Genomic DNA, 23,214 nt, shown 5'->3' on the forward strand with positions numbered 1-23,214 from the left:
AGTACGGGTACAAACAACTAACACACACATATGAGGTATCGCTGCAATTTTCAGGAGTAGAAATTATTTTCAGTTGTTCTTTGGTGGTTGGTTATGGTAGTAGCAAAAATATACGATTAAATAAAAATTGTTTTTTTTTTACTGTTTTGGGCCAGTTTTCCTTAGATAATAAAAAAAAGGAGATATCCATTGCCATTTACCAACAAATGAAAGCCCAATTTGCCCTGAAAAAAAAATGATATAATCCACCTGGATGTACAAAGTAGTTGTGATATGTACAGTTTTGCTAAAACACATCTCAAAGTTGCAAAATTGTGCTTTGGCTTTAAGATTTGTTTTACCCTTAGGCATGACGGGGTTAAGTATACTGGGATATGTGAAAGCAGACCCTGCATGAAAAAAAATACATACGGTAACCTAAAGTGCTATGTAATACTGAACTGATAAAAAGATAGCCCTCTTCCAGTACAGTTCTTCATCTACTGCCTATGGTATGGAACGTGCGATGGCAGCAGTGTCTCCCCCTCCTTTCTGTCTGTAATCTAAGGACGGTTAAAAATGGCCGGCTCCATCACACAACTCGCACAGTCAAAGCAACCCATGTGAAAAGCAAACCCATGTGAAGAGCACTAAAAAACCACTAGCAGCTCCTATAGTATATTCATACTCGCTTTATGTATTATCAGCAATGCAAAAAAAAAACTTGGAATTTCTACATAAAAATAGTATCTGCATGCTTACCCTTTTCCTGGACCCCCAACTGAGACCACCTGCATTCCAAATGCTCCCCGACCACGGGAAGGTTTACTGCCTGCCCACTGACCAACCACCATACCAGCGATCTCCAGCTTTCCCCCTTGTGGTGGAATAGGATGCACGCCTGCATGGAATGCACACAGTTAACCAGTGTGGAAATACACACAATACAAACACATCTAAAGAGTACAATACACACCTGAAAAACCTCGGTTTCTTCCAGGAGGAGGTGGGGGCATGGAGCCCATGGCTCTGGGGTACAGTGGAACAGGGTAAAAGGGTGGCATCATGGGGGGCATGAAAGGCGGTGGAGGCAGAAGTGGTGGAGGCGGCTGGCGGTTCAGGTTGATCCCCTCTAAGATACTTTGTCTCATCTTCTCCACTTTGGCTGCCTGTTCCGCCTGGAGTAAAAGAAATACATACAAATAAATTAATGCAAGACCAGCTAACATACTTCTCTACAAACATTCAATGACGGGCACAGAAGACCTCAGAATTTGGTTGGATGTACAAAAAGGGGGATGTTTTCCTTATGTACATTCAGTAATTAAATGACAGGGCTCATGTGCTAGATAGCCTGACAAAGGCAACTTTAACCGCTTCCTGACCGCCCTATAGAAGATATACTGCTACAGGGCGGCACAGGTGCGCAAAATCACGTTGTGTATATATATATATATATATATATATATATATATATGATGTGATTTTGCATCTCCAGGTAGGGGACGCGCATTCGCAGCCACGGTTGTCAATCACCGGGCCCTGGCCGGTGATTACCGAGCATCTCCAACGGGGAGGAGAACTGTTTGTAAACACAACAGTTCTCCCCGTCAGCTCCTGCACACTGCTTTGGATGGTTGTGCACAGCAAAGCCATCCAAAGCAGTGTGCTTAAGTGCAGCACACAGACACAGTCTCATAGTAAAACAGCACACAGTTAACCCTTTGATCCCCCCTAATATTAACCCCTTCCTGCCCAGTGGCATTAGTACAGTGTCAGTGCTTTTTTTTTTTTTTTTCCAGCACTGATCACTGTACTGATGTCACTGGGGATGTCAGTGACACCAAGTCAGTTCCCCCCAGTGTCAGAATGCCCACCACAGTCCCATTATAAGTCGCTGTTCGCCGCCATTACTAGTAAAAATAAATTAAAACAAAAATCCCAGTATATATACCACCATTTGTAAACACTATACCTTTCATGTAAATCAATTAATTTACACGGATTACGATTTTTTTCTTTTAGCAAAGGCATGCAGCAGAATACATTTTGGCCTAAATTTATGACAAAATTTGATTTTTAAATTTTTTCCTTGGATATGTTTAACCGCATGCCGCCCAGCCACTGTACATGTAGGGCGGCACTCACAGGCAAAACCACGTTTTAAGACGTGTGTCTTGTAAACAAATAGGGGGCGCACGCGAGGCGCGCCGCCGCCCTATTTGTCCTGTGGATTACCGCCGCAGATGTCAGTCGCCGGGTCACAGCCGCTCCTTAGCGGCTATGTCCCGGCGATCGGCGGCAATCAGTGACAGAGAGCACAGCTGCAGTAGCTGTGCTGTCTGTCACTTCCTTCTCAGCTCGAGGATGAGCTGATTGAGAAAGAGGAGTTTCTCTTTCTCGATCAGCCTTGTCCTGCCCAGTACACCCCCCCGCCCCCTAGTAAAACACTCCCCTCACTCCTATAACCCTTCCCTAAAAAATAACCCCTTCCTCCCCATTGCCATTAGTACAGTGTCAGTTTTTTTTTTTTTTGCACTGATCACTGTATTAGTGTTTTTGGGGATGTCAGTGACCCCAAGTCAGTACCCCCCAATGTCAAAATGTCCGCCGCAGTCCCGCCATAAGTCGCTGCCATAAGTCCCTGATCGCCGCCATAATTCGCTGATCGCCGCCATTATTAGTATAAAAAAAAACCTAAAAATCCCAGTATCTTTCCCGCCATTTGAAAAAGCTATAACTTTCACGTAAACCAATTAATTTACACGTATTGGGTTTTTTTTTAGCAAAGACATGTCGCAGAATGCATTTTGGCAGAAATTTATGACTAAATTTGATTTTTTTTTACTGGACATGTTTTATAGCAAAAAGTCCAAAATATTTTCCTCAAAATTGTCAGCCTTTTTTTTTTTATAGCGCAAAAAATAAAAACCGCACAGGTGATCAAATACCACCGAAAGAAAGCTCAATTTGTGGGGAAAAAAAGGATGTAAATTTCATTTATGTACCATATTGTATGACCGCGCAATTGTCCATTAAACTAGCGCAGTGCTGTATAGCAGAAAAATGGCGTAAATTGCAGTATCTATACCATAGTTTGTAGACGCTATAACTTTCACACAAAGCAATCAATATACACTTATTGGGATTTTTTTTACCAAAAACATGGAGCAGAATACATTTTGGCCTAAATTTATAACCAACTTTGAGTTTACTATATATTTTTTATAGCTGAAAGTAAAAAATATTGTTTTTCTTCCAAATTTTTGGCCTTTTTTTGTTTATAGAGTGAAAAACAAATAGCGCACAGGTGATCAAATACCACCGAAAGAAAGCTCTATTTGTGTGAAAAAAAGGACGTAAATTTCGTTTGGGTGCAGCATTGCATGACCGCGCAATTATCAGTTGAATTAGTGCAGCGCCGAGTAGCAAAAAGAGGCCTGGTCATTAAGGGGGGTAAATCCTCTGGAGCTAAAGTGGTTAATAGCAAAAAGTATATAAAAAAAAATTTTCTCAAAATTTTTTATAGCGCAAAAAATAAAAACCCGCACAGGCGATCAAATACCAATGAAAGAAAGCTCAACTTGTGAGGAAAAAAAGGACATAAATCTCATTTGGGTGCATCGTTGCATGACCGCGCAATTGTCAGTTAAAACAATGCAGCATCGTAGCACAAAAAATGGGCTGGTCAGGAAAGGGGGTAAATCCTCTGAAGGGCAAGTGGTTAAAGTACTTTTCTATTTTAGGTTTTATTCATTCTAGGTTGTCATTTGACCTTACCAAATGTTTGCTTTCTAACTATATACTGGAATTCTAATGGAACCTTGGTGACAGTCTATGTACAGTTGCAAGAAAAAGTATGTGAACCCCTTGGGATTACGTGGAGTTTTGCATGAATTGGGCATAAAATGTGTTCTGAACGTCATTTAAGTCACAACAATAGAAGAACACAGTCTGCTGAACATAATACTACACAAACATTAGATGTTGCCATGGTTTAATTGCACATAACATGTAAACATTCACAGTGCAGGGAGGAAAAAGTATGTGAACCTTTGGACTTAATAACTGGTTGACCCTCCTTTGGCAGCAATAACCTCAACCAAACGTTTCCTGTAGTTGCAGATCCGACCGGCACAACGATCTGGAGTAATTTTGGACCACTCCTCTTCACAAAACTGTTTCAGTGTAGCAATATTCTTGGGATGTCTGGTGTGAATCGCTCTCTTAAGGTCATGCCACTGCATTTCAATCGGGTTGAGGTCAGGACTCTGACTGGGCCACTCCAGAAGGCGTATTCTGTGCTGTTGCAGCCATTGTTTTGTTGAATTACTTGTATGCTTTGGGTCATTGTCCTGTTGCATCACCCATCCTCTGCGGAGCTTCAGTTGGCGGACAGATGGTCGTACGTTTTCCTGCAAAATGTCTTGATAAACTCTGGAATTCATTTTCCCATCAATGACAACAATCCGTCCAGGCCCTGAGGCAGCAAAGCAGCCCCAAACCATGATGCTCCCTCCGCCATGTTTTACAGTGGGGATGAGGTTTTGATGTTGGTTTGCTGTGACTTTTTTCTGCACACATAGTGTTGTGTGTTCTTCCCAAACAACTCAATCTTGGTTTCATCTGTCCACAGTATATTTTGCCAGTAGTGCTGTGGAACATCCAGGTGCTCTTTTGCAAACTTCAAACGTGCTGCAATCTTCTTTTTGGACAGCAATGGCTTCCTCCGTGGTGTCCTCCCATGTACTCTATTCTTGTTTAATGTTTTCCTTATTGTAGATGTGTCAACAAAAATGTTAGCATGTGCCAGAGATTTCTGTAGGTCTTTAGCTGACACTCTGGGATTCTTCTTTACCTCATGCAGCATTCTGCGCTGTGCTCTTGCAGTCATTTTTACAGGACGACCTAGGGAGAGTAGCAACAGTGCTAAACGTTCTCCATTTGTAGACAGTCTGTCTTACCGTGGACACATGAACATCAAGGCTTTTGGAGATACTTTTGTAACCCTTTCCAGCTTCATGCAAGTCAACAATTCTTGATTGTAGGTCTTCTGAGAGCTCTTTTCTGCGAGGCATGGTTCACATCAGACAGTGCTTCTTGAAACCAGTAAACCCAAAACAGGTGTGTGTTTTTTAAGGGCAGGACAGCTGTCAGCAACACATCCAATATCATCACACTGATTGGAGTCAAGGTTGGCTCACTCCTGGCTCCAATTAGCTCTGGGAGAAGTCATTAAGCTAGGGCCTCACAAACTTTTTCCTCCCTGCACTGTGAATGTTTACATGTTATGTGCAATTAAACCATGGCAACATCTAATGTTTGTGTAGTATTATGTTCAGCAGACTGTGTTCTTCTATTGTTGTGACTTAGATGACGTTCAGAGCACATTTTATGCCCAATTCATGCAAAACTCCACGTAATCCCAAGGGGTTCACATACTTTTTCTTGCAACTGTATCTGTCAGGGGTGACCACTCCTTTCATCTCTTGGTTACTGTATTACTGTATATTACATTCTTGTCTATGCATCCTCATTGTAGATTTATTCAATAAAGCTTTATGGAGAAAAAAAAAAAAGCAGAACCTTCTTTGAAACCTCCCTTCTTAGTAAGACAGACAGGTCCTCCTCAAGGAGCACAAATTACTCCCCATTTACTAGGACCTTACAAAAGGTGAGTAGAAAGTGGGATCCCTCTGCGTTACCACAGGTGTCCGGAGCAAGAGTTCATGTTCTCAATGAATGGAAGAACCATTAGATACAATCTTAGAACGTGAACATAATCCATGTTAAAAAGTAAGGCAAGCCTTAGATAAATTCCTCCATCAGCACAGTCAGTGTTGATGGTGGAATTACGCCCACGGTGATATTGTGTTCTGCTGGCGGGGAGCCTTCACTGCCGGCAGAACCTGTCAGCCCATACATACACTGAGATTTGGCCGGTCCCTGCTGAACAGGCCGAATGTTGGTCCAACTCTCAGTTAAAGGTCTATAGAGTGAAGTGTAATTATGGTTTACCTTTTGTAGTCTCCCTGGTCTCCCCTGATTGAAATATCAATCCATGCATGGGGAGAGCAGTTGTACAGAGGTCGATATATTGGTTGACTTTTATACAACCACTCTTGGATAAATGCTGCTCTATCACCGCCGATCATTGTATTCTGACAGGGGAAAAGTCTTCCCACTGTCGGAACACAATAGTTCAGCAGGAGTGATTACCCCCCCCCCCCCCCCCGTTTACTACATTTATCACTTTTTCCAGATATTTGAAGTGAACATAATTACACTCATCTCACACTGATCTGTTCTTTTAACCGCTTCTACACCCCCCTATAGAAGAAATACTGCTACAGGGCGGCACGGATGCGCAAAATCACGTACATATACGTATGATTATACGTGATTTTGCAGTTCCGGGTGAGGAGCGCACTCGCCCTACCCGCACCGCCATTCGCGGCCACGGATGTCAATCACCGGGTCCCAGCCGGTGATTACTCGCTGGCGCCTGCCGAATGGCAAGGATCTCCGACTGGGAGGAGAACTGTTTGTAAACAAAACAGTTCTCCTCCCTGTCATTGATCGCCACCATTACTAGTAAAAAAAAAAAGAAAAATGAAAAAAATTCCAGTATCTACACCGCAAAAATTCTAAAATATTTTTTTTCTCAAAATTGACAGCCTTTTTTTTTCATAGCGCAAAAAATTAAAAACGCACAGGCGATCAAATACCACCAAAAGAAATCTCAATTAGTGGGAAAAAAAGGACGTAAATTTAATTTGGGTGCAGTGTTGCATGACTGCGCAATTGTCAGTTAAAGTAACGCAGCGCCATAACGCAAAAAATGCCCTGGTCAGGAAGGGGGGAGGGCAAGTGGTTAAACAGGGAACATGCCAGCACCAACAAGCTGTAAGATATCCAAACCCAAAAATAAAAATGTGTAACACATTATTGTTTATCAGTTCATAGGTGTGGTGGTCGCATCACTTTACTGACTGGGAAAATGTCCTCAGCCTGTAGAGTCTAGTGTGACAACCCTTGCTCTCTCCATAAATACAGTTGGGTGTTGCCATCCTAGGACAGAACGTGTATTTCTGTCAGGATTACCTGGTGAAAATTAAGGAAAAACAGCTGGAAAAAAGAAAAGGGGAAAAAAAAAGCATCCAGCCACTAATAGCAACCTGCAATATATTACATTTTTGGTTTTAGGTTTGGATATACAAGAAAGAAGAAAAAGATGTGTCCCTCGTCCCCTGCTACAAGGAACATTATAGGCGTTTTATGTAATCAGACACCAAAGAGAGAGCCTATAGATTGGCAAGTTACCACTGCAAAGAAATTGTATTTCTGTTTCTCCAGGTCGGAGATTTTTACAGCTCTGCTACACACCACAGTCTGACAGGGGAGGGGGGCAATTTCACTTACAGGTCTTGTCCTCCCACCCCATGACAGGACAGTGAAAGGAAAACCAGCCCTCTGATAGCGTATCTCCCTGTTCTCTCCTCCTTAGCATGTCCCATGTTATCACGTGAACATGACTGCACAATTGATTTTTCATCATACAAATTCACCCATCTCATAATTTATTTATTTATAAGTAAATCTCATTAGCTGAACTCTTCTGTGCAGGGGATTGCTGATACCAAGTCATATTGCGGCACTTACATTAATTGATGTACTACAGAAACCTTACCTGAAATATAATGACATAACTTTGATGTTACCTGTAGTCCTGTGCATTTCACAAAGACTTGTGATTTCTTACCTGGCCATCACAAAGATCAATTAAAGGTGCTTTCTCCCGTCCTCCTCGGTTCAGCTTGCTCTGGAACAGCTTCCCATCAAAGTAAATCCACGGACAGCAGTGCTCCCAGGGAACAGGCTGGCCGCAGGCGTCATTGGCAAATAGTGCGGTATCCACTCCACTCATGAACAGAGCTGCAAGCTGCACACCCCGAGTATCCAGTTTCTCAATCTGGCCAATGAAAACAAGTCAGAGTTTCATAAGTCGCTTACACAATATATCTCTGGCACAATCTTTTATGTAGAAGATATTATAAAGGTGACCTACCTTGAGCTCCTGTAGCTGGTCGGGCTCATAAAGTTGTGCAGATACAGCCTGTGCTAGAAATGCGTCCAACTCATGCCTAAGTAGTATTCTTCCTCCAGGCCACTGCATCATATACCTGCAAATAAAGAACAGGCCATGACTATTCACCCTCCGGAAGGAACGACGGACATTTAACCTATAGATTTGCTGACTCTTCTCACCGCAGCACACAGCACATGAGGAGGAGATGGGTGGGCACATTAGCTGGGTTCAACATGCTGGGTGTGTCTGACTTCATACAGGCCAGGAAAGCTCTCATCCGGCGGTTTTTGTCCTCTACGGCTTTTCCAAGCCACAGTTTCTTCAAATTAGGACAAGTCCATTCTCTGAAGGTCAAGGCCGATACCAACTCTGGAGTCTGAGGTGACTTCCCTTTATAGGCAGACCATTCTTTAATTATCACTGGCGGAACTGCAAAAGCAAAATCACAGAAACGTGGGTTGTCATCTTTTAGTAAGGGGAAAGACCTGTCGGTGCAGATAATTTGTGGAATGGCCAAAAGATGTCCATGTGGGGTTGTATCAGATGTAATACAAGGAAAATTGTTGCATAACTCCAACTTTCCAGAAATCCCCACACTCAAGATACCAAAATCTGGGAGCTCACGAAACCACAAACATTATGTGTCAGCAGGAGTACAGTCTAGAAGCCTTCCACACCTATCTAATCTAAATAACCAAAATGTACACAACTCTTACAAAACCTTCATTGACAAGCAAAATAAAACATATGCCAGGGCTATTCAACAGAAACGGTTTGACATGCAGCCAACATTCTGATTATTACATAGGTATAGGGGAAGTAACATTATTTTGGTAAACAAAAGAATATAATGAAGTCAAGAGGAGAAATAAAAGAAATCATACTTCTCTGAAAGCCTTTTAACAGTGGAGGAGTTGGAAGAACTTGAGTTGAAACTATTAAAATTCCCTGGATGCAATACTGCATCTGAGCATGGCAAGGGGTCCAGATTTTGCTAACCAGATGATGGAAGACATGCTGACTCAATAAACCCCCTCCATAGCAAAATGTGCAATATGGAAGCAAAACACATAACCCAGGTTGAATATTCCTGGGAAAACCAGCAGAAGACGCTCACACTGTAGGGGTGAGCTCCTGTCTAGTGGCAAATGCAATTATGAGAACATGGATGAAGAGCAACATATCAGTTATTACCAATCTACGAGGTCAAAGCCTCGGTGTACACTATCAACCACATATAAGTTGCACAGGAACGGCACCACATTGCTGTGCGATTCACATGCGATTCAGTGCGGTGCGATTGGCATGCACCAAACTTGTGCATGCAGCAATACTGAAACCGCACTGAAACCAGATTGCGTGGTTGTTTTCTACCATCCGACCCAGTGCAGGCAAACGCACAGCCTTTGCGACCTGCATTTAGGGTGTCATTATCATTAAAATTGCATTGACACCCATTACCCATTGCAGATCGCAAGGGCAGTGCGATTTGAATGCAGTGCAGGAAACACACGGATCATGGGTTTCCCACACCGCATTCTATCGTGAAATCTAGGATAAAGGTACCGGTCATGAAAGGAAGACTCAAAACTGAATGAAGGTGTAAAATGTCAGGATTATATCATGGAAACTTATTCTTAGGGAAAAAGAAACACAAATGTAGTTCAAGTCCTCAATACATGCAAAATTCCCCATGTTTCATCCCTTTAAAATGCAGCAGGTACAGAAACATACCCATTGATCTGCCCATAACTTCCTGTTTGGGTTTGTCAACTTCTGAGCCAAATCCCAACCAGCACTGTCCACCCTGCCTCCCAGACTACACCTTTGTCCTTACCTCATGCGTACATTGCTTACTAAAAGAATGCTGATGCCTTGAGTCCCAGGAGCTGCCCATACAAGTTTCCATGTGGGAATGAGTTTTTGGGGAATTTGGGGGCAAGTCTGCACTAGTAGGAACTGACCTCCCTTCAGCTGCCTTTTAGGAATTTGACAAGCCTTTGGATGATGTCACAGTAAGCAAGTTTCTTGCTACTGGAACAAGGAAAAAGAAAAATAGGACACGGTCCAGAGGGGAAGGAGGAGGTTTGAATGTAATTGTAGCTAATGCCTGGACATTTGTAGCCTGCGAATGTCATGACTTACATCTCAGCTTCTTCACAGATTTCAATGTTCTGTAAAAAACACTAAGAATGAAAGCAATCAAAGTGTAAAGTTACATAAGGGCTCATTCACATGTGACGTTGGGGGGGAGGGGGGCAGTACAACCTCACAGCTGAGCAGTGCTTTTACCACCCTCAACTGCTACCCTCTTTACCCGCATTGGCAGCAGCCAAGGGTTGGCAGCAATCATAACAAATGTTGCTTCCAAGTGACTGGGGTTGCACTGTAAACACCCCACTAGTGCATGCAATGCACACGGTTGCAGCGCTCCAATGTGGGGTTCAAGGGGTAAAAAGCAGGAGATGAGGAGGCTGATACAACACCTCCTCACCACCTGTCAAATGCTTTCTGAAGAACGATCCGAACACAGCTCGTTTTTTAGGGAGCAAAGCTCGGGTGAACAGGACAAAAAGTCGGACAATTTATGAAGAGTTACAGGTACATTTACATGCACAAGTGGGAATAATAAGATGGTCCTTTAACACTCAATCACATGACAGGTAAAGGACAGTTTGGCAATGACATGGCAAATAATTGAAGACAACTCGGCAACTAAGCAGAAAGGATGACAGCAAAACAACAGACAAAAATATCCTTAGGAAGATTAGGTTTCAGATAAGTCTGCTTAGTAGAACAAAGGACTTATAGGGACTAAGAGAAGAGGAAACTAGCCAAGACAGGAAATTAACAAGGCATACAAATTCTGTGTTTTTGCCACGACTGTTGTAATGTACTCAGAACTGTGTAACCCCACAATACACACAACACATATAGAACATACCAAAACAACTACATCAATGAAAAAAAACAAAACATAACAATTCCCTTACCATCCACTGGCAGACGCCTGCGCATGGCTAGCCGCTCAAGCCGCCTCTGAGTCTCAGCCAGGCTGAATAAGACTCCGTATACATATTGGCGTGCTGGGCGGAAAAGAATGGTGGCAGGGGGGAGATCAGTGTTGCATTCATCCTCTATGCACACTGGCAATTTAATCTCACCCTATGGGAAGAAGAGAAAGCCAGATAAAGGTAAGCTGTGTATACCACCTTCAGTAACAGGACTGCCACAGACGTGCAGATTTCTCATCAAAAATGAAAGATGGCAAGAGATCTGCTCGTCTTCAGCCTAACAAACAATGGGACCTTCCTGGACTCCATGTACATGTTGGAAGTGCAAATTACTGCTTAAAAGTCAAACTGCACAATTGTTGCAATTAAACTGGTTGTATTGTTGACAAATATCATTTTCTTAGCCTAAGTGACTGCAAAAGATAACCTAAATATACTCCTGAATGGGGTTGGATTGTATGTAAGGGGAAGTCCTTTATTTAGTTGTGCAAACTTGTACTGGAATATATGACAGGTGGAATTGCTAGAGTAACAACCCCAAATGCTTGACTTCCCCAGAGGTTCCTTTATACGGCATTTTTTGTGCTGCACAAACCTTAGTGAGGACATGGTAGATGTATGGGTACATGAGACCCCTTCGATGTCTGTGCTCTGCCACTCGTAATACTTCAGGAGCCACAGGAGGTAAAGGTGGTGTGGTGATATCCATGTGGTTTCTGGTCGCCATGGATAGCAGGGATGGAATCTGGGATTCATTTTGCCCCATATTTTGTTGGGATTCTCCAGATCCTGACTGGTGGCCCCAATTCTGTGTCATTTTCTCTCCGGAGGACTCCTCCCAATTGGTCTTGTGCTGTCGTGCCTCTGTGACATGACTGTATGATGGAGAGTAAAGAAAAAAAAAATTAAATACTACCAAGGCACACCATAGTATAAAACTATTTTAGTCTTTTACAGCAGTGGTTGTCAACATACGAGGAGTGGGGGGCCTCCACTATGGCAGCTCTAAAGGGCCACACATAATGTCCAGTATACCACAGAAGACTATCAGAGACTTCACACATATGAGATGAGATGATCAGAGACTGCAAACATGCAACCTGGGCACCTGTGAATAGGTCGGCCTTCCTCAACCTTTTCTTCACAGAGGAACCATTGAAATAAATTTCTGGTGTAAGGCAACCCCTGCTAAAAATTACTATATCTACAACTCATGATACATTAGTGTGATGGTCAGTGGGAAGAATGCTCCTTACTCTTGTGGTCATTGGGAAGAATTACCCCCTTATAGATGGCTAAAAGGATCAATGGTGTCAGTGTCTGAGAGGCGGATATTACTAAATTATTCAAGGAACTCCTAGCAATCTCTGGAGGAACCTGATTGAGAAACCCTGGAATAGACACTACAGTAGATAGAGACTGGGGACATGCTACATGAGACTGCTAGAGATCACTGTCATTGAAGACTCTTTACAAACGGCTGCTTGTCCTACTGACTGCTGGGTCCTGCAAAGGGCCACACAGCAAGTACAAAAAGGGCTGCATGTGGCTCTCGAGCTGCAGGTTGGGCATTGGGGTTTTAGAGAATCCATATATTTCTTTAAGAATGAAAAAGATTTTCAAAAGGAATGTAGCAAAAACCACAGACTTTAATATGCAGTTGTATTCTATACATGGCACTGTTGGTTCTGTAAGTACACCCTGTGGTTGAGAGAACAGACAAGGAGTGGTGATGCTGCCTGCATTAAGGCCACTTTAGCTATTAGCCAAGGTACTGTTGTATGCGACACTTAGCCCCCTCTATATACAGACTTTCAGCCACTTTCTCCAGGCTGGACATGTCTGCACAATACTGTACATTTACAAGCTTAAAGTGGTTTAAAGTGTAAATGTTTTTTACTTTTATACATTCCCTGCATGAAGGTAAAAAACATTCTACTTCCTATTTTCCCCCAACCCCATCCCTACAAATGTACTTAGATCCTCACACTGATCCAGCTCTGCTCCATCTGCAGCACTGCTCCTGTCACCGGTCTCACAGGCCATAGGCTCCCGCTGCTGTAAGTTAAATCCAGTGAGGAGGGAAAGAGGAGCATAGCCGATCCACACTGTGTGTGTCTATGGATGCACACAGCCTGGCTCAGATAGGTGCCCCGCCTGGCTTGCTGAGGGGGCATTTGGAAGAAGTAAAAAGCGCCAGCGTGGCCTCCAAAAAAGGAGGTACAGTGAGTAGAAAAAATAATCACCTCCTTTAAAACAATCACATTTTGTTGCTTTGCAGCCTGAAATGAAGACCGACACAGTTTCTGTTTCCAGCTGTATTTACTCAAGTTACAGTGCATTCAGAATGTATTCGCAGCGCTTAACATTTGCCACATTTGGTATAGATCTGAATATTGATCAATCCTTAAGTACTGACAGCCAATCTAATTTCTTGAGGTCCGAGAATGTCAGAAAAGTACAGATATCCCCCAAATGAGCCCTTTTTGCAGAGTAGACAGTCCGACGTACTTCATAAGAGGCATGGCGAGTTTTTTGAAGTTGTATTTTTTTGTCATAATTTTTCGGAAAAAATAAAAAAAATTATTTTCACAATTTTTTTTTTTTACATACTGTCACCAGTGCAGTACAGCGTCATCATATAACTAGCATGGTGGTGATCAGGGACACTGACTGGTAACAGTGTGCAAAAAAATATATATATATTTTTTTTATTTTAAATTTTTTATTACATTTTTTTTAAGATTTTTTTTTCATATTTCACTATGTCCAAAGTAGTATAATGTTACCATAGTAACATTGTACTACTTTGGGGAAGTGATCAGTATTTTTTTTTTTTTTTTTTACACAATTTGCTTATAGCAAAGAATTACTTTGCTATAAGCAAGCATTTACCTGAATGACATCGATTCATTCAGGGGTTTTTTTTTTTTTTTGTGCTTAGCTGTGATTTGGCCACGGCTAATCACATGAGATGTGCATGTGACCTGCTGTGACCATTCACAGCTAGGCAGTAGTATACAATGGATGGCATGAATGAAGCCATCCATTGTATACAACTGTCATGTGACCTGCTGTGATTGGTCACAGCAGGTCACATGGTACCGGCAACGGAGGCGGTACTCAGATCTGTCATCAGCCGTGTCCGAGGTACACAGCCGGTGACAGATCTGGCTCTGCAAGCGCGCGACCTGCGCATGTGCGGGAGGACGCCATATGGCGGCCTCCCGGAAAGCTAATACATTTTTACGGACGCCATTTGGCCATAGGCCGGGCGTCAAATGGTTAAATACCGCCCTCAGTTTTTGTAGAGCCTTACAAAACAAAAAGGAGGTAGTACAATTACAATACAATTCAGGACAAGAGGGCTCAGGAGGCTTCTATAAAACTGCACAACTTGCTGGTGCATGCTCCAGGGCCGATGACCAAGATGGAAGCTCCTACACCAGCAGCATGCTAATACATTTTTATGGCAGCTCCCATCACCTCAAGTATACTCATCCTTTAACCACTTGACCTCCAGAGGATTTACCCCCCTTAATGACCAGGCCTCTTTTTGCTACTCGGCGCTGCACTAATTCAACTGATAATTGTGCGGTCATGCAATGCTGCACCCAAACGAAATTTACGTCCTTTTTTTCACACAAATAGAGCTTTCTTTCGGTGTAATTTGATCACCTGTGCGCTTTTTATTTTTCACGGTATAAACAAAAAAAGGCCAAAAAGTTTGAAGAAAAACAATATTTTTTATTTTCAGCTATAAAAAATATATAGTAAACTCAAAGTTGGTAATAAATTTAGGCCAAAATGTATTCTGCTCCATGTTTTTGGTAAAAAAATCCCAATAAGTGTATATTGATTGCTTTGTATGGAAGTTATAGCGTCTACAAACTATGATATAAATACTGCAATTTACGCCATTTTTTTGCTATACAGCGCTGCGCTAGTTTAACGGACAATTGCGCGGTCATGCAATACGGTACATAAATGAAATTTACATCCTTTGTTCCCCACAAATTGAGCTTTCTTTCGGTGGTATTTGATCGCCTGTGCGGTTTTTATTTTTTGCGCTATAAAAAAAAAAGGCTGACAATTTTGAGGGAAAAAAAACAATATTTTGGACTTTTTGCTATAAAACATGTCCAGTAAAAAAAAAATGCAAAAATCAAATTTAGTCATAAATTTAGGCCAAAATGCATTCTGCGACATGTCTTTGCTAAAAAAAAAAACAATAAGTGTAAATTAATTGGTTTACGTGAAAGTTATAGCTTTTACAAATGGCGGTAAAGATACTGGGATTTTTAGGGTTTTTTTATACTAATAATGGCGGCGATCAGCGAAGTATGGCGGCGATCAGTGACTTATGGCAGCGACCAGCGACTTATGGCGGGACTGCGGCAGACATTTTGACATTGGGGGGTACTGACTTGGGGTCACTGACATCCCCAAAAACACTAATACAGTGATCAGTGCAAAAAAAAAAAAACTGACACTGTACTAATGGCAATGGGGAGGAAGGGGTTAACTTTATTTTGCAGGGAAGGGTTATAGGAGTGAGGGGAGTGTTTTACTAGGGGGCGGGGTGTGTACTGGGCGGGACAAGGCTGATCGAGAAAGAGAAACTGTTCTTTCTCGATCAGCTCATCCTCGAGCTGAGAAGGAAGTGACAGACAGCACAGCTACTGCAGCTGTGCTGTCTGTCACTGTTTGCCGCCGATCGCCGGGACATAGCCGCTAAGGAGCGGCTGTGACCCGGCGACTGACATCTGCGGCGGTGATCTGCGGGACAAATACGGTGGCGGCGCGCCTCGCACGCGCCCCCTATTTGTTTACAAAACACACGTCTTAAAACGTGGTTTTGCCTGTGAGTGCTGCCCTGCCGCCGTATATCTACAGTGGCTGGGCGGCATGCGGTTAACCTTGCCAAATTCATACGCTGGTTGTAAGATGGTCAGAGAGTTTAAGGGAGACCTAAGTTAAGTATACTCAACCTTTAGCCTTGCCAAATTAATTTTACACTCATATATTAAAAAAACAAAACACACAAACATAAGCTGTCAACTGCAGAAACATCATATAAATTCATAGACCTACTTTGATGCTGCACTATTCTGATCTTCATCAGAAGAAGAGGACGGGGATGAGTCATGGCCAGATGAAGGAGAAGGCTTCAAAGTCAAGTGGTTGGGGAACTTGGAGGCAGTTGTGTCATACGGCATGGACCAGCCTGAGAATGGTCCCCCTTTCAGAAGGTTTTCGTCATGAAAGTGAGATAGGTCACCCATGGGGTGAGGAGGAAACACAAAACCAGAGTTGGGTCCTGGAGGAAACGGGTGATGCTGATAGGGAAGCTTTGGAGGCATCTGATGGCTAAACTATAAAATAAAAAAAAAAAAGATTATACAGTTGTGTCCAAAATTATTCAACCCCCACTGAAATTGAGTGTTTTGGCCAGTTTGACATTGCTTTTGATCATTCAGTCATCTTGCTTACATTTACATTAAAGAGGCACTTGTAGGTCAGACAAATATAACATAACAGTTATAATGAAATAACCACAAATGTCTTTTCTGTGCTCACAGCATTATCAGTTTTATTCAACCCCCAAGTGACATTCAATCTTAGTACTTAGTACAGCATCCTTTTACAGTTATAACAGCTTTTAAACGTGAAGCATAGCTTGACACAAGTGTCTTGCAGCGATCTACGGGTATCTTCGCCCATTCTTCATGGGCAAAGGCCTCCAGTTCAGTCACATTCTTAGGCTTGCGCACTGCAACTGCTTTCTTTAAGTCCCACCAGAGGTTCTCAATCGGATTTAAGTCTGGTGACTGCGATGGCCACTCCAAAATGTTCCAGCCTTTCCTCTGCAACCATGCTCTAGTGGACTTGGAGGTATGCTTGGGATCATTGTCCTGTTGAAAGGTCCAACGTCTCCCAAGCCTCAGGTGTGTGACGGACTGCATCACGTTTCCATCCAATATCTCCTGGTACTGAAGAGAATTCATGGTACCTTGCACACGCTGAAGCTTCCCTGTACCTGCAGAAGCAAAACAGCCCCAAAGCATGATTGACCCTCCACCATGCTTCACAGTAGGCAAGGTGTTCTTTTCATCATAGGCCTTGTTCTTCCTCCTCCAAACATAGCGTTGATCCATGGGCCCAAACAGTTCTAATTTTGTTTCATCAGTCCACAGAACACTATCCCACAACTTTTGTGGTTTGTCCACATGGCTTTTGGCATACTGCAGTCGACTCTTCTTATTCTTTGGAGACAGCAAGGGGGTACGCCTGGGAGTTCTGGCACGGAGGCCTTCATTACGCAGTGTGCGTCTTATTGTCTGGGCTGAAACTTCTGTACCCACATCTGACAAATCTTTTCTCAGTTCCTCAGCAGTCACACGGGGACTTCTCTCCACTCTACGCTTCAGGTAGCGCACAGCAGTCGAAGTCAGCATCTTCTTTCTGCCACGACCAGGTAGCGTTTCAACAGTGCCCTTTGCCTTGAATTTGCGAATGATGCTTCCTAAGGTGTCTCTTGGTATGTTTAACATCTTTGCAATCTTCTTATAGCCATTGCCCTTCCTGTGAAGAGAAATCACCTCTTCTCTTGTCTTCCTGGACCATTCTCTTGCCTTCACCATGTTTGTAACCACACCAGTAAATGTCTAGAAGGAGCTGAGTATCACAGTCATTTTAAAGCTGCCTAATTGGTGCTTATTATGCTTGATTGCTGCTCGGTGACATCCACAGGTGTTTTCAATACCTGATGGAAAGCACCTGTATGAACCTCTGTTCTTCAGAGTGGTAGTCTTTAAGGGGTTGAATAATTGTGGCAATGAAGAAACCACATAAGAACCATTTACTACTGTATTACATAAACAATTGATGTCATTTTAGTTGCATTTGGGTAGTTACAACGTCCTTGTAGGATTTGATTCTGAATACAATTCCAAATGTACACTATAGTCCCTAAACCCCTTTACAGCATTGGGGGTTGAATAATTTTGGACACAACTGTAGCTAAATCAATGTAAACTTTGTCTCAGAAGTATAATGTTTATGAACCCTTAACATAACATGGCCAGTCCTACAAGGTGCATCTGTCCAAGTGACCCTCCTGTCCCACCTCTCCAAATGCCAATAACCACCTACCATTTAAAGTATATCTAAAGCTCAAACATTTTTTGTCATTTTGGATAGAATACAGAAAAGTTAAAATGGCTCATTAGGGAGATTTCCCTTCACTTCCCATTCGGTAGACACAACAGGAAGTGAAAGGATATCTTACCAAATGTGAGGGAAATCCACTCTATGACCGTTATCAAGGGAACAAGTTTCCTCACTGGAAAGATTTCCAATCTATTCCTGTTCTGGGGTCAAATTAAAATGGATTCACTCTCGCTCTAATTCTGATGACAATGGTGATCAGGACAAACAGGGAGAGAGTGAATCTACCTAAATGATACACAGACAGCAATAAAAACCTGGCAGTGGTTCTAGACCTTCACCATTTTATCTAAACTAAAAAAAAATTATACACACTATATTGTCAAAAGTATTGGTCGGCCTGTCTTTCCCCGCACGTGACCTTTAATGGCCTCCCAGTCTTAGTCCGGAGGGTTCAATATTGAGTTGGCCCCGCCCTTTGCAGCTATAACAGCTTCAACTCCTCTGGGAAGGCCGTCCACAAGGTTTAGGAGGGTGTCTATGGGAAGGTTGGACCATTCTTCCAGAAGCACATTTGTGAGGTCAGGCACTGATGTAGGATGAGAAGGCCTGGCTCACAGTTTCCGCTCTAATTCATCCCAAAGGTGTTCTATGGGGTTGAGGGCAGGACTCTGTGCAGGCCAGTCAAGTTCCTCCACCCCAAACTCACTCATCTATGTCTTTATGGACCTTGCTTTGTGCACTGGTGCGCAGTCATGTTGGAACAGGAAGGGGCCCTCCCCAAATTCTTCCCACAAAGCTGGGAGCATGAAATTGTCCAAAATGTCTTGGTATGCTGACGCCTTCACTGGAACTAGGGGGCCAAGCCCAACCTCTGAAAAAGGACCCCACACCATAATCCCCCCTCCACCAAACTTCACAACTGGCACAGTGCAGTCAGCCAAGTACCTTTCTCCTGGCAACCGCCAAACCCAGACATGTCCATTGGATTGCCGGACAGAGAAGCGTGATTGGTCACTCCAGAGAACAGGTCTCCACTGCTCTAGAGTCCAGTGGCGGTGTGCTTTACACCACTGCATCCGACGCTTTGCATTGTACTTGGTGATGTAAGGCTTGGATGCAGCTGCTCGGCCATGGAAACCCATTCCATGAAGCTCTCTACACACTGTTGTTATGCTCATCTGAAGACCACACCAAGTTTGGAGGTCTTTAGCTATTCACTCTGCAGACAGTTGGCAACTTCTGCGCACTGTGCGTTTCAGCATGCGCTGACCCCGCTCTGTCATGATACGTGGCCTACCACTTGGTGGCTGAGTTGTTGTTGTTCCCAGTTGCTTCCACTTTGTTATAATCCCACTAACAGTTGAGCGTGGAATATTTAGTAGCCAAGAAATGTCACGTATGGACTTACTGCACAGGTGACAACCTATCACAGGACCACGCTTGGAGTCCCTGAGCTCCTGAGAGCGACCCATTCTTTCACCAATGTTTGTAGAAGCAGTCTGCATGCCTAGGGGCTTGATTGTATACACCTGTGGGCACGGAGGTGATTGGAACACCTGAATCCAGTGATTTGGAGGGCAGGCCCAATACTTTTGACAATATATTGTATGTTACGTCCTGCAGTTGGATTAGAATTAGAAATTCAAACATTTTTTTAAGTGTACCTGTAGGAAAAAAGAAGGGACGTTAGACTGGTCAGCTGTTTTGAAGAGTGAGGTTACAACCTTTCTGTCTCTGCTGCACCTCAGCAGCTCCCAGCTTTAAGCTGAACAGACTCTCCCTCATCTCACACCAATGTAAAATGGACTGTTGGCTGTCAAGGACGTGGCATTTCCTGCAAACCCATAACCAACCTGGAAGATCTAAGGAACTTCCATGATGCTCTGGAAGAATTTGACCATTATTTAAAATCAGTCTACAACCATCAAATAAATATTTATTATAGGATGCATTCACAACACCGTTTGTGAAAAAAATTATGGGTTTTAAAGAGAACAGATGCATTTCCTTTTAGACTTTCATGTAGCTAAGCAGTTAAGGTTAACATGGTAAATATGTGAAAAGAAGACTAGCACTCCACCTGCTGCCTGGAAATGTATAGATATGAAATAACATTTAACTACACAAATACCGTGTTTTCCGGCGTATAAGACGAGTGGGTGTATAAGATGACCCCCTACTTTTCCTGCTAAAATGTAGTGTTTGGGCTATACTCGCCGTATAAGACTACCCCTCTTCCAATGCACACCAGTGGGAGGAATAGTGCCCCATCATCGGTGTCAGTGGGAGGAATAGTGCCCCATCATTGGTATCAGTGGGAGGAATAGTGCCCCATCATTGGTGTCAGTGGGAGGAATAGTGCCCCATCATTGGTGTCAGTGGGAGGAATAGTGCCCCATCATTGGTGTCAGTGGGAGGAATAGTGCCCCGTCATAGGTATTAGTGGGAGGAATAGTGCCCTGTCATTGGTGTCAGTGGGAGGAATAGTGCCCCATCATTGGTATCAGTGGGAGGAATAGTGCCCCATCACTGGTATCAGTGGGAGGAATAGTGCCCCATCATTGGTATCAGTGGGAGGAATAGTGCCCCGTCATTGGTATTAGTGGGAGGAATAGTGCTCCATCATTGGGATCAGTGGGAGGAATAGTTCCCCATCATTGGTATCAGTGGGAGGAATAGTGCCCCATCACTGGTATCAGTGGGAGGAATAGTGCTCCATCATTGGTATCAGTGGGAGGAATAGTGCCCCATCATTGGTATTAGTGGGAGGAATAGTGCCCCATCATTGGGATCAGTGGGAGGAATAGTTCCCCATCATTGGTATCAGTGGGAGGAGTAATGCCCCATCATTGGTGTCAGTGGGAGGAATAGTGCCCCATCATTGGTATCAGTGGGAGGAATAGTGCCTCATCATTGGTGTCAGTGGGAAAAATAGTGCCCCATCATTGGTGTCAGTGGGAGGAATAGTGCCCCATCATTGGTATCAGTGGGAGGAATAGTGCTCCATTATTGGTGCCAGTGGGAGGAATAGTGCCCCATCATTGGTATCAGTGGGAGGAATAGTGCCTCATCATTGGTGTCAGTGGGAAGAATAGTGCCCCATCATTGGTGTCAGTGGGAAGAATAGTGCCCAATCATTGGTGTCAGTGGGAGGAATAGTGCCTCATCATTGGTGTCAGTGGGAAGAATAGTGCCCCATCATTGGTATCAGTGTGAGGAATAGTGCCCCATCATTGGTGTTAGTGGGAGGAATAGTGCCCCATCATTGGTGTCAGTGGGAGGAATAGTGCCCCAGCATTGGTGTCAGTAGGAAGAATAGTGCCCCATCATTGGTGTCAGTGGGAGGAATAGTGCCCCATCATTGGTATCAGTGTGAGGAATAGTGCCCCATCATTGGTGTTAGTGGGAAGAATAGTGCCCCATCATTGGTATCAGTGTGAGGAATAGTGCCCCATCATTGGTGTTAGTGGGAGGAATAGTTCCCCATCATTAGTATCAGTGGGAGGAATAGTGCCCCATCATTGGTATCAGTAGGAGGAATAGTGCCCCCATCATTGGTATCAGTGGTAGGAATAGTTCCCCATCATTGGTATTAGTGGGAGGAATAGTGCCCCATCATTGGTGTCGGTGGGAGGAATAGTGACCCATCATTGGTGTCAGTGGGAGGAATAGTGCCCCATCATTGGTGTCAGTGGGAGGAATAGTGCCCCATCATTGGTATCAGTGGTAGGAATAGTTCCCCATCATTGGTATTAGTGGGAGGAATAGTGCCCCATCATTGGTATTAGTGGGAGGAATAGTGCCCCATTATTGGTGTCAGTGGAGGAATAGTGCCCCATCATTGGTTTCAGTGGGAGGAATAGTGCCCCATCATTGGTATTAGTGGGAGGAATAGTGCCCCATCATTGGTATCAGTGGGAGGAATAGTGCCTCATCACTGGTTTCAGTGGGCGGAATAGTGCCCCATCATTGGTGTCAGTGGGGGGAATAGTGCCCCATCATTGGTGTCAGTGGAGGAATAGTGCCCCATCGTTGGTATTAGTGGGAGGAATAGTGCCCCATCGTTGGTATCAGTGGGAGGAATAGTGCCCCATCATTGGTATCAGTGGGAGGAATAGTGCCTCATCACTGGTTTCAGTGGGCGGAATAGTGCCCCATCATTGGTATCAGTGGGGGGAATAGTGCCCCATCATTGTTATCAGTGGGAGGAATAGTGCCCGATCATTGGTATTAGTGGGAGGAATAGTGCCCCATCTTTAGTATCAGTGGGGGGAATAGTGCCCCATCATTGGTATCAGTGGGAGGAATAGTGCCCCATCATTGGTGTCAGTGGGAGGAATAGTGTCCCAACCTTGGTGTCAGTGGGAGGAATAGTGCCCCGTCGTTGGTGTCAGTGGGAGGAATAGTGCCCCATCGTTGGTGTCAGTGGGGGGTGAAATAGTGCCCCATCGTTGGTGTCAGTGGGGGGTGGAATAGTGCCCCATCGTTGGTGTCAGTGGGGGGTGGAATAGTGCCCCATCGTTGGTGTCAGTGGGGGGTGGAATAGTGCCCCATCGTTGGTGTCAGTGGGGGGTGGAATAGTGCCCCATCGTTGGTGTCAGTGGGGGGGGGGGGAATAGTGCCCCATCGTTGGTGTCAGTGGGGGGGAGGAATAGTGCCCCATCGTTGGTGTCAGTGGGAGGAATAATGCCCCATCATTAGTATCAGTGACACCAATGATGGGGCACTATTCCTCCCACTGACATCAATTACACTTGCTGACCCCTGTTCTAGTATGGTGCTGCTGCAGCCAGCATATGTGGTTGCAGCAGCACCTCTACACAGCACACTTACCGGCCGCTCCTTCACTCGATTTTCGCGGGGCCGCTCGGCTCCATTCCCTCGCCGGTGATTGGCCGCCTGTGTGCCTTTCCTGAGCTACAGTTCTGGCGGCCAATCACCGGTGAGGAGGCGGAGCCG

General features: G+C 44.0%; 1 protein-coding gene across 3 annotated transcripts in view; it reads right to left on the reverse strand.

Annotated features, from left to right (window-relative positions):
* Window positions 1-23,214, reverse strand: part of FAM120C (family with sequence similarity 120 member C) — an 83,896-nt gene that overhangs the window by 15,541 nt on the left and 45,141 nt on the right. For all 3 annotated transcript variants that reach the window (XM_089669131.1, XM_089669129.1, XM_089669132.1), the window contains exons 7-14: window positions 16,177-16,457; window positions 11,678-11,957; window positions 11,062-11,233; window positions 8,248-8,497; window positions 8,048-8,162; window positions 7,742-7,951; window positions 956-1,157; window positions 742-880 (exon numbers count right to left, since the gene is read on the reverse strand). In XM_089669131.1, coding sequence (XP_089525257.1) covers window positions 742-880; window positions 956-1,157; window positions 7,742-7,951; window positions 8,048-8,162; window positions 8,248-8,497; window positions 11,062-11,233; window positions 11,678-11,957; window positions 16,177-16,457 — 1,649 coding nt within the window. The remainder of the gene's footprint in view (window positions 1-741; window positions 881-955; window positions 1,158-7,741; window positions 7,952-8,047; window positions 8,163-8,247; window positions 8,498-11,061; window positions 11,234-11,677; window positions 11,958-16,176; window positions 16,458-23,214) is intronic.

The sequence above is a fragment of the Staurois parvus genome, unplaced genomic scaffold, assembly GCF_062004578.1.
Source record: "Staurois parvus isolate SC_StPar_1 unplaced genomic scaffold, SC_StPar_1.0 ptg000068l, whole genome shotgun sequence".
NCBI classification, from domain to species: Eukaryota; Metazoa; Chordata; class Amphibia; order Anura; family Ranidae; genus Staurois; species Staurois parvus.